Source organism: Acipenser ruthenus, chromosome 17 (assembly GCF_902713425.1).
Source record: "Acipenser ruthenus chromosome 17, fAciRut3.2 maternal haplotype, whole genome shotgun sequence".
NCBI classification, from domain to species: domain Eukaryota; kingdom Metazoa; phylum Chordata; class Actinopteri; order Acipenseriformes; family Acipenseridae; genus Acipenser; species Acipenser ruthenus.
This window is the reverse complement of record NC_081205.1, coordinates 2,337,794-2,350,034: the sequence shown is the minus strand read 5'-3', so window position 1 is coordinate 2,350,034 and position 12,241 is coordinate 2,337,794. Positions and strand designations below refer to the sequence as shown.

At 42.1% G+C, this 12,241-nt stretch overlaps 1 protein-coding gene and 1 non-coding gene across 7 annotated transcripts in view; one reads left to right on the top strand and one right to left on the bottom strand.

Annotated features, from left to right (window-relative positions):
• Positions 1 to 6,667: 6,667 nt before the first annotated feature.
• On the bottom strand, positions 6,668 to 6,738 carry trnag-ccc (transfer RNA glycine (anticodon CCC)). The gene has a single exon. It is a non-coding gene; the product is annotated as a tRNA-Gly (tRNA).
• Positions 6,739 to 10,477: 3,739 nt separating this feature from the next.
• LOC117422845 (rho GTPase-activating protein 44-like) overlaps positions 10,478 to 12,241 on the top strand; it is a 43,287-nt gene continuing 41,523 nt past the window's right edge. For 3 of the 6 annotated variants that reach the window (XM_034038045.3, XM_034038044.3, XM_034038046.3), the window contains exon 1: positions 10,478 to 10,829. In XM_034038045.3, the coding sequence (XP_033893936.3) occupies positions 10,777 to 10,829 (53 nt within the window). In that variant the 5' untranslated portion in view covers positions 10,478 to 10,776. The remainder of the gene's footprint in view (positions 10,830 to 12,241) is intronic. The other 3 variants (XM_058989778.1, XM_034038047.3, XM_034038048.3) reach the window with 3 other exon arrangements.

The following is a 12,241-nucleotide window of genomic DNA, read 5'->3' as shown; positions in this document are numbered from 1 at the left end:
TGAGGTTGTTATTATATCCAGGACACAACAGATTTAGACATAAACCCAACTGCATCTGTAATGCATAAAAAAGGGGCCGATTTTTCAAGGTCCTTACTCCAAAATGCATGTTACACAATTTTTTGTGAAAGTTACAACATACTTCTCAGAGGACAATTTAAGTACTCAAAAGTACAATTTGCCTAAATTGATTATTTGCTACTGGTAAACATTAACTGTTTTATTTTCTCCCTAAAATTGGGTGTAAATTTCAGTTTGATGCAAAGACTTGATAAAATCTGTCCCAAAGATTTTGAATTTTGCCCATTCCTCCAAGTCTATGTGTGTCTGCTTGTGAGTGCATAGAGTATAGTATTAACAGGGTATCTAATGCAAGTTAAATTACACTAGTAATAATTAGTTTTCCATTGATTTGACAACAGTTATCATATCCTGTGTGGTAACTGGCAGGACATGTTTAGCTATTTATTGAATTACTAAAATGACTATTTGGATGTGCTGCTGCAATGTGACATGAGGAGAGAGAATGACTGAACAAAGGGGATGCTGTGTTGTTAAACAGTGATCTGTAAAACTCAAGAGAGCGAGAAGAAATAGTAACAGACGTTCTGTGAACTCTTAACCCTTTAAGGTGCAGGATACGTGTGTCCCACAAATAAAAATGATGCTAACTTTCTTATTCTTGCAATGAGGTGCACAAAACAGGTTTTAAATGTAGTGACAGGTTGGATCTGCTCATCCAAATTGTCAGTTCTCCCCTTGTGATACTTGAGTCCTTCCCAAATGTATTTTAAGAAGAAACCGTTTTGAACAACTGCTCAATTCCTTGCTTACCTTAAGGGATTAAAACCAAACCTACTGTAGGTTTAACACTATTGGACTATTCTAGAAAACTGAATACGTTTGAGTGGTTAAAGTGGAAACAAACAAATGGTAAATAAATAAATGTTGCTGGGCTCATAGTTAATCCCACTGAAGGACCCTCTACCCCTTCACAAAGACACTCTGAAGATTCCTTTAGGGATCTCTGTGGAACCTCCTTCCCCTCCACACACACAGAAGGGCCTTGAGCATCCCTCCACTGAAGTGCTCCCTTTACCTTTACTTTGATTTCACGCTCATTATTTCACTGCGGCTCTGATAACCCAGAGCCTTGGCTTCTAATACCTGGAGGAACAATAGGGGCCTTTGCTTCTTCTTCTTCTTCTTCTTGGGTATTTAGTGGTGCAAGAAAAGGATTGTCTTCCCTATTCAGACACAGCCAGTGCCCATGAAGAAAGGGAAGCTGTAAACCTCAATTTTCTGCAGATTAAATCAAATTAGCACACGGCTGATTCTGAAAAGGAGGACACTCGGAGGATTCCCTCCCCGTCCACAGCTGTTGTATTTGAGGGCCTTCAGAATCCCTCCCCATCCGTAATGATTCCTCAAGGCAAGGAAGCTGGTGGCAGGTGGCAGGTTGAATGGTGTCACTGGAGTGGAGAAAGCTTGGCAGCATCGCCACTGATTCATTGGGGAGTCCTGCTGGGCAGGAGGGATTGCTGGCGACACTTAATCAAGCAGGCCTGGCCATTGCTCTTTAATTATTCTGAAATGTCACCTCATTGTTTCTCCAGCAAGTCATTATTAAGAAGGTACATCGTTGATGTATAGCTAATTTACTGTACTGCACTGGAAGCTCCCATTGACATGTAAATATGGCTCTTCAGTTGAGTTCATGAAGGTAATATTATGTTAGGAACGGAAGTACTTTAAATCAACTTGTTTTTTTTTGTTTTTTTTTTAATCATAAGCATTATTAAAATGCTGTTGAATTTTAAGGGTGCCTGAATTATACTACATATGTGGTGGTATGTCGCTGATTGATTTTTCACAGTAATCCTAACATTAAGTGTAATAAAGCACAGTGAAAGCACTGTAAGGGAGGTAAACTATGGTAAATGAAAAGTATAAGGCCAGACTGCCATGCAAAAATACTGTGGTAAACGTTTATAATGGTGTGCAGTATCTTTTTCATGCAAAATGTGAACACAAATTAAACCAATATCAGTTAAGTATCACAAATCTATCAAATGGCCCGGACAAACCAAGCACCCTAACTGTGCAATAAGTACCCATGTAAAAATCCCACGAGACTGCAGTGGTTGGATGTCACAACATCTATACAGAGATGGCCGTGAGTTCAGCACAGCTCAGTGATCTCAGATGTAAACACCATAGCCCAGCTCAGGGGCAGCCACTTGGCCATCTTTGGTGAAGTCTGCAATGGGCAGCCCCTTGACTTTCATGAGCCAGGCTCTCCTGCACTCGGCATCCCTGTCATTGGTCTCCTTCTTCTCAGCCAGACTGTGCTGGCATGCCTGCTTCTCCTGCTTGGCCATCCACAGCCTGAACATACTGTGCTCCCGGTAGGGATCCCTCTGCTTCAGGCTCTCGATCTTCACGCTGGCCTCTTTGAAGGTGGGGGTTCTGAAAATCCCCATCCTGTTCGGTGTCATCTGGATCAGCTCCTCTGCCGTAGTGGTGAAGCTGCCGATCTCCTGAACCTGCACTCCGGTTGTGCTCTGCTGCCTTTTCTTCACGGCTCCCTGCTTTCTTGGTTCTCCGAATCCCTTGCAGGATTGGGGTCTCATGAGGGACGGTTTGGGGATGCTGGACTTGACGTGACTCCCGTAGAAAGAGATCCCGAGCTTCAGCTCTACCCCTTTGGTGACCAGCGGAGTGTAGGTTGTTACCATCTCCACAGAGCGACCCGGAGAGGTGGGATCGGCGGGTGTTTTCGGATGTTTCTTCGGGGGCCCAGTCAGTTTCCCAACTGACTGAGGGAAGGAAGGGCAGCCCCAGGGGTTGGATGTCACAACCTCCTTTCATCTCACAGCCATCTAAAGTCATCTCTGCAGGCTGTGTGTCTGTTTTTATAACATACACTCAACAAGCACAAAACAGAATCTGATCTGAGACACTAGAATGGATCTGTCGCCCCCTTGAGGTAGAATGTGGCTCATTACACCCCAGTGTACTACTATAGCTGTGCTAGGGGCCATATAGAGAGAGATGGGGGCAGAATTCACAAGCGTGTGTATAGATGAGAGAAGTGCAGTAATACCTTTTAACATTTTCTCAATGTTAAAAGTTCCAATACTTCAGAGGCAGACAGTGTATACTGTGTGGTCATGTCTACTGTTTAATCCGACAGTCTTAAAAATCTCAATTAGGCAGGAAACCATGAAAAATACCCAAAAAGCGAGAGTTTGTTGAAAGAGCTATTTGGGTGGTGCTGGATATTGCTTCGCTAAAGTGAGCGTCTTATTATAAAAAGTAAAAATGAATCCATGCAAAGACTAATAACCCTCCAAAGCGCAGGGATCTCAGAGTGGTGCGAGAACACAGGTGTTGTCTTCACTGTCAGATCCACAGCTTGGAGCTGTTAAAATCGGCTCCGGGAAGAATTATTTTCTTGGCTTCCAGTTGAGAGTTTTATCAGCCCGCAAACAGAGGCTTTTCAGGGGAGAGAAATCTGCCACATCCGTTAGACGTTCTGAACAGATCATTCTCTGCTACAAAAACTAATCACATGAACCCACCTGGGATCCCAGGCTTTAATCTCCCTTGAGTTGTTAGGAAGATACATTCGTCAAGTGCTTTGTACTCCCCTAGAACAATTAGTAGCACTTACAAAGGAAAGGAAAGAAGAAAAAAAACAACAGCTAAATCTGCAGCTGTCTCTCTTTTATATATTTATTTATTTTAATGGCTTGTGATCTGTGCTGCTTTTCCTTTTTTTTTCTTTTTTTATCACTTGTATGATACCAACTGTGGTGTAATAAAAGCAAAAAGGAACGTTTGACACACTACCTATCAGTACTGCTGACTGTGAGAGAGGCTTTAATAAAATGTATATAATACATCAGAATCCGTAGCCCTGTCTGAATGCGGTAAAATCAAACGAATCCTCCCCAGCACCTTTTTCAAACCACTTTAACACTGTATATGACATACAGTGCACAACAAATACCCTGCTAACGCTGCTATGGACATGCAGGCTGATGACCAGATGTTCACTTTGCAGCCCATCTGTATCACTTTGCATGTATATTCTTATAAGAGATTTAACTGCCTTTTAATAAATATATATATAAATATACGCCAGTAGTAGTGTTTTTTTAAGATGGTATAAATGTTTGACTACGCACCCTCTCTCTCTCTCACTCTAATGAACTGAACTGTAGGGGAGCTGGCAAGTCAGATAATGACATTATCAGCCTGTCTTTGTAACTGCAGTCTGTTTGGTCTGCTCTAATTAGAAAAGGTGGATAGAGCCAGCACACCCAGGTGGAGGCAGCACAACATGTGGTTTTGGTTCAGATTCAGCAGCAAAGTGGCTAGCTGAGCAGCGTGTGTTTGGCATATCGAGGCCTGTCCCTTGCTAACACCCCTTATAAAACAAATACTGTAGTACCATCCTAAACCCTATAGTATCCTATAATATACTACAGCATCTGCTATAGCATTTTGGACAGTATGGTTACAAGACATTTTATTTTTATTTTTTTTCAATGATGCGAGTAAATTATTAAATGCGATTATTACTCTTTTTAAAAAAAGTGCATCCTACCTTCTATGCTGAATTTACTCAAATCAGTTTCAGGATCAATCTAAAGCTCTACTGCCATCTTGTGTTTGTTTTGGGTACAGCGGTTACCTATAACAAAGTATACAGTATTGGAAAGGCTTGATTGTTACCCTTTAGAAGTGTCACCTCACCTGACTCTCCAGAGCTAATATTAGGGTGTGATATTTCTGTATTTCTAGTTTAAATTACCTGGTGCCAGCTTAATTACACTTTCATGTTGTATTTACATATGTAGCCACAAGGCTGTTCCTCAACCAACCTTCACAGCCCACAAAATTCTGTTAGTCTATACAGAGATGGCCGTGAGTTCAGCACAGCTCAGTGATCTCAGATGTAAACACCATAGCCCAGCTCAGGGGCAGCCACTTGGCCATCTTTGGTGAAGTCTGCAATGGGCAGCCCCTTGACTTTCATGAGCCAGGCTTTCCTGCACTCAGCATCCCTGTCATTGGTCTCCTTCTTCTCAGCCAGACTGTGCTGGCATGCCTGCTTCTCCTGCTTGGTCGTCCACAGCCTGAACATACTGTGCTCCCAGTAGGGATCCCTCTGCTTCGGGCTCTCGATCTTCATGCTGGCCTCTTTGAAGGTGGGGGTTCTGAAAATCCCCATCCTGTTCGGTGTCATCTGGATCAGCTCCTCTGCCGTAGTGGTGAAGCTGCCGATCTCCTGAACCTGCACTCCGGATGTGCTCTGCGGCCTTTTCTTCACGGCTCCCTGCTTTCTTGGTTCTCCGAATCCCTTGCAGGATTGGGGTCTCACGAGGGACGGTTTGGGGATGCTGGACTTGACGTGACTCCCGCAGAAAGAGATCCCGAGCTTCAGCTCTACCCCTTTGGTGACCAGCGGAGTGTAGGTTGTTACCATCTCCACGGAGCGACCCGGAGAGGTAGGATCGGCAGGTGTTTTCAGATGTTTCTTCGGGGGCCCAGTCAGTTTCCCAACTGACTGAGAGGAAGAAGGGCAGCCCCAGACGTCCCAGATGGCAGAATTGCCTTCCTTGGTTTCGTCTGATTTCTGCGAACGCTGGAGCGTGCTAACAGACAGCAGGAGGCGCTCAGGGGTTATGGAAACATGGGGCCCCCTCTTCCTCACACGCTCCAGCACAGAGTGCTCACTGCAAGACAGACGTAATGAAGACCCTCGGCCCGATTCTTTAGCTGTGGACTTACTTTGGGTGTCTGAAAGTCCTCAGGCACCTGTTGAATTGCGGGTGCATGCTCCACGCCTTGACGTATCCGTCCTCTCTCCCCGAGAAGATGTGCCAGTCATCAAAGTAGAGCCCCTTCTCTTCCCCCTGGTGTCCTAGAGTCTGAAACAGAAATTCAATAGAATTTTGCCGAGTCCACTTTACATACAGTTATTTCGCTACTTTCTGCTACTGGCGGAAAAAAAAATATTACGTTAAAAACAAAAAACTGAAAGACTAAAAATCTTGAGACTAAAGCTGCTATATTCACTGTTTAAAAATCAAGTTTGCACAGCAATTGCTTTTTCATTGAAACAATGTATGTAGATTTTTTGCATCACACGCATTCTTAAATATACGTGAGATACTTACATTTAATAATAGAACTCGATGACGGTGTTCTACAAATCTGTTATATCGTATTTTTACTACTTTTGCACCTCGTAGTCATTCTGTGGCATTCTCCTTCCAAATTTGGATTGCAATGTGGGTTGTTTCAAAGTTGCTTGGCAACATGACGCTGTGCCTGTGCTCGTCTGAAGCCTTTTCACTGCAGCACAAGTGCAAACTAATGTCAAGGGGATTCGCTTGTAGTAGTTATTATTCATTAATGTATACATCCAAGTATATATATACACAATATAATACCACAACTGAATTTGCATTTATCCAAAACGCGACATTATTAGATATATTGGTAATAATTATAAGGGATGTAAAACTGTTGCCTGGGGGGGGGGGGTTGTATTGGATATGTTTTTTTAAATAAACAACCTCCAATGTTAATCTGAAATAATAAATAAAGCCGGAATGGAAGCAAAATTTAAATAAATGTGGGGAAAAATTTGTGCGCCGCCCGGGAATCGAACCCGGGTCGCAAGAATGGGAATCTTGCATGATACCACTACACTAGCGGCGCCGCTGATTAAATTCTCGCGCAACCATCTTTTTACAAAAAGAAGCTTAGAAAAAATACTAAAAAACAACGCATCTGTGTGATCTGTGAATTATCGATTTAAATCTCACTTCGATTTCAGGCTGTGGCATAAAGCTGACAAACTCTATGGCGGTAACTTTCACGATGATCACTAGATTCTGTATTTTCAAAAATGATGCGAGTAAGTTTTTTATTTTTTTTGAGAAATATAGCTGGTATTTTTTAAATGTCTATTCACCCATTTTCTTGGAAAACCTTATTTAAAACAGCCTGCAATTACACGGACAGGTACAACCACAGCAATGCTACGACAGCTTTGTGTAGAGAGAAGCGTACGCAACTATAAAAACATATCTCAGGTTCATTGACTGACTGCTCGGTTAAATAAATCAGCCTAAATGATAACAATGTATTCTGATATTTTTGCAGGTTTTAACAAAATGACTATGACATAGCACCATTCTAGGGTTTGAACAAAGTTCCGCCGCGCGGGGAAGTACTTGCAGGTTAAAATGCATTATAAGGCCCCTCGTGGTCCACAGGTGTAGTCCTCCAAGCATAGTTATTGTGCAATCAAATTACATTTGAGTTTTCCGTCACTTTTACTGGAAAGGCTCTTTATCAAGTAATCAAACTAAGAGTAAATGGTGTTTAACTACTTGCTATAGCATGGAGAATGGTATCAAACCCAAATCGCTTAGCAGTATGCATCTGATCACAGAACCACACACACACACATTTGTAAACAATGCATTCAATAAAATAAGCAAGGACACTATGTTGTATGATACTTATGATAGTATATAATTTGAAAGCTTTTGAAGTCAGTCCAACAAAACAAACGGTCTGCTATTTATAGCAAGTGTCTCTGTTTAAGTGGTTTGAATCTGGTAAGCAATGTGTGCAGCAAGCACCGAGCGCAAAAGTATGATGCAGTTCAAAAAACAAGCGCTAGGGGGTGTCCGTGTGTGGAGATCGTCTCACATGCGGATTCCGTCTTTACGCTCCCAACCCCCTGTATTGCAAAAGCACACAGAGCTACCTGCCCCGTTAGCATTGCAATCAGAGCAGATGCAGATTCGCTATTTTCTCATTTGAGCTGGATAATATAAGGCAGCCCTCTGTAATGCAATGTAAACTCGTCTCAACAGAACCAATCCCGCTCCCCCTCATCTTTTCGACTCTCATTATTGTTTTCCATGAATACATAATCGCGCTTGTGCTCTTCAGATCATCTCTGGAAACTGACTTTATAGTGGCTGCGCGGGCTGAGACAGAACTGTGAATGGAAATGAGATCATCCCATTCCTGTTGTCAGATCGGAGACTGAATTTTTCCACCTGTCTGCTTGTGTTTGTGTTTAAGATTTAATCACAGCCTTGGGATTGTCAGGCTCCTAGTTTTGCGTTTATTTTTCACTCACAGGAGGTACCCCAATAAAGGAATGCACTGGGCACCATGCTTCCCATTCAAGGGAGTGTCTGCAAATTTACAGCATGGCTTACAGGAGTAAGGGGAGATCTACAAATTTCGGAAAATGTAAGGGAAGAAATATTATCCGTAGGGCAGGGGTCTCCAACCCTGGTCCTGGAGAGCTACTGGGGCTTCTGGGTTTCGTTTCAACGCATCTCTCAGTTACTTAATTGAACAACTGAACCAAGTATAGGCTTACTTAGTCCAGATTAACAGGTGTTCCAGATCTTCAGCCATTGATGATGTAAAGACACCTAGAAACCTGCAGGATAGGGACTCTCCAGGACCAGGCTTTGAGACCTTTGCAGTAGGACAATTGTTTTTTTTTTTACAACCATTTTCACATTATCAGCAGCTGATATTTGCACCTGCAAAATAAGGTTACATTTACCACTGGTGTCTCAACAAAGGTATCAGCGATGTATCTCTTAACTTGCTGTACAAGACTTTGGAACACTTTTACTGTTGCCAGTAAACATTTCAATACACTGTCTGTAGTTGATGGTTATTTTGTGAATTGCTTTTTGCTGCATCTGGGACGGCTTTGCATTGTGAATTTGGAATGCTTAGGGGCTCGGCATTCCTATAAGAAAGACAGTGTATGACTCAGGGCTCCACATACTGGCCAAGAAAAGGAGAGTTCAAAAGAAAATGACCCAGTTCTATTGACAGCACTACACCCAGTGTTGGATACAACCCATAATAATCAAGGCATAACATGTGATCTCAGTGTAATACATATGTATGGTCTGGGCTGCACCTCACTGTTTTAAAATGGGCGGCTTTGTATCTGTGTTGTTTCCTGTAACCAAAGCCATATTTTGATGTACTGGCTGAGTGAAACTGACCTCATTCTCTGCCAAGAAAAAGGTCTCTATAATAGTAATGCTTCAGAAAACAGGTGTGGAGGCAAGTAAGGTTTGTGGTCTGAGGAAGTGACCTGTGGCTTGTCACATGAACTCTGCAACACGATATACAAAGTAAGGTTTTGTTAATGTTGCTTTTCCATGCTTCTTTTCCATTTGGGTGCGGCTTGCTGCAATGAAAACATCTGACCACCGGATGGCACTGTTTTATATATTAAAATTCCAACTGAAGAAATATCAGTTATAACCGTTGGCCACCAGATGGCCCTATATGCTCTGCAAAAATACATTTGGACGGATGTCCTGGCCATGCCATACTCATATTGCTCTGGTTGATAACTTAGGATCCGGCCACTGCTGCTTCTCTCTTCAGTTCTATGAAGCCGTCTGTGGAAATGAATCATATTTCTGCACACAGCTGTAAGATGGAACTTTTCGTTTTTTTGCACCAGTTTAAGGTGGAGAGGATTTTGAAAGTGCAGGAATTGCCAAAGGGTTCAAATATATCCAACTACAATCAGCAGCTACAGTATTATTTACAAAAGGACCTTTCTACTTTTCAAGTTAAACCAGTGCTTTTTTTGTCAAGCCAACAAGCAAGTACAGGCGTGGCTCATAAAGAACAATTTGCATGTACCTGATGCTTGTCATGCATTTACCCAAATAACCTGATCTTCAAGATACACTGCATTATCTTACCATCCCTCTGAAGAATGCATTGACAAGTGGGAGGTTCCGTTTCTTATGATAATAATAACTGGGAATCTTTAGCTACCAAGAGAGTTGTTTGTCTTGCTGTGACTGTGTGTGTTGCATGCTCACAGCATATGAGAGAAGGTGTTCACTGTCTGTTAAGTGGCTAAATGGAAATTAATGCTTACAGAAAAGAAGAGGAAAATCTCAGCAACTCAATGAGTTCAATAATAAGTTCATGTCCCTCCTCAGTGCTTTGTCACTGTGTTTATTTATTGTGTAAAATGTTGCTTCTTACATCCCAGACATGGGTGGTACTGGGCTGTTCCTCTGTGTTGAGAGCCAGGTACATGCAACTATTTTTATTACTAAATAACAATGAAAGGTTTAAATGCCATTCTCATATTCAGTACCACCTCTGAAATGAAAAGTTCAAATGCACAATTATGAAGGGAGCAGTAAAAATGGTATTAAAGAGAAGGATATGGAAACTTAAAAAGACGACACTGTTCTTTGTATGGCTATTACTTATTGCCTATTCTGCACCCAATCCACAATATATAGGCCTAGATCACGTTTTTAGCATTTTAGGGAGGTGGAAATGTGAATGTAAATATGCTGTATTTTAACAGTGAAATGGTGTCCCCCGTGGGTTTAAAATGGGCAGTTTTAGACGGCCTTTTTCAAACAACTACATCTCCCAGCATGCTCTAGGGCAGCTGCGTCTGCGTGTTTTCAGCTGTCATTCTGCCCACAGAGGCGAAGCTGGTCCAGCATCTCCAGACAGGGGAGAGGAAAAGGCACAGAAAATTAAATGAAATGATCTATTTCTCTTTATTCGCAATGTGTTTCCCATTGCAATGAAGGACAGAGCTTTTCACTGTGAGGATTTTATCACCGCTTGCCGAAGAGTCATTGCTGTTTCTCATTGAGAAATGCCGTTTGTGGTTCTCTAAATGGTCTTAACGCTGAGAAAAATATATAAACGATGAAGAAGCAATTTAATCGAATGCGACAGCTCGCCAACCAAACAGTGGGCAGGTAAGAAAAAATAATTGTATAATTTAAACATATTCCAAATATTCGTATAAACCTGCCTTATATCAAGTCTTGCAGGATGTGGTGGACAGAAGAGGTTATGTTGCACATTTGTGAGTCTGTTCTTAGTTGTAGAATATCTTAATTTGTGATAACTGCAATGTTGTTTTTTTTTTCACACTGCACATATTTCGACGTGATACGCTTTGTTGCTCATAATAAATGTATCTGTAGTAGGAAGCAGTACAGCGTAAATAATATACCACATTACAGTATGGGACGCAACTGTGTAGCTGAAATGTTCCAGTGGATTTTTTTTTAGAGAAAAATAAAACGGGTTTGGGGGGGGATGAAAAGTAATAGCATACTTTACAAACAATACAGCATTCGTACTGTATTGGTAATTATAGTGCCCTATATGTATTTGATTTGGGGGGGGCAATGTTAATATTTTTAAAGCCGCATTAACATCGGATGTACTAGGTCATTCATTGCACTGTTGCAGTGTCGTGATGCGTGCTCACAATATTGGGAAGACATATTGACACTGATGAATCAGTGCAGCCGGTACAGATCGTCAACATTGTGTCTTGACTTTACAAATGTCGTGTGCGATTCAGTTCTCGTTAAAGACCATACATATGAACCATTTAGGTGAATGCGCAATCATGACAAATGTTGTCTTTGCAGTGCTGCTACTGTGGCAAATTGCCCACACACTTTCCGCCAATCAACCATGATTTGCATGGCTCCTGACATGTACCGCATTTGTAATAAATACGTATTGACACTGCGGTATGTAACTGATTTACCTGTTAAGTGGTTGTAAAATGATTGTTCATGGCCGATTTGCAGTAGTCCCTATTTTTCTAACCTACATTTGGCAATAGCCGAATGCAATACATCACATCATCGTGTAACGCAAGTGGGAGGCCTTAAACGCCGCCCCCCCCCCCCCCCCCCCCCCCCTGCACAAATAGACCCCTTTCTTTATAATGGAAGCTGTTTTATTTCGCCTCTGCCCGTTTGATCATTTATCCCATATGTTCTTTTCTTTACCCTTTGTATTTGGTGACCTCGGGCTTCAAGAAACAATGCGTTTTGCAGGTCGTTTTGTGTGGGTTGTCTTGATGCTGGTAATCAGAGGAGCTCCTTGGCTAATCCTGGCTGGCAAACATTGGACACACACGTTTGCTACAGTGTCAGTGTTACAGCTTTCAGGCACATAGTGCATTGTATCAGTTTCCCAAGTGCTTGCTTGTTCGGTGTTTCCTGTTATCTGTTGTGGTGGAAGGGGATAGGCGTGTGGTTACAGTATTGTAGATTTTGCTAATGTCATGTATACAAAACCGGAAAAATGACATTCCTTTGCACAGTGCTGCAGTAGACTGGAGTATCAAATGGCATGTGAAGGA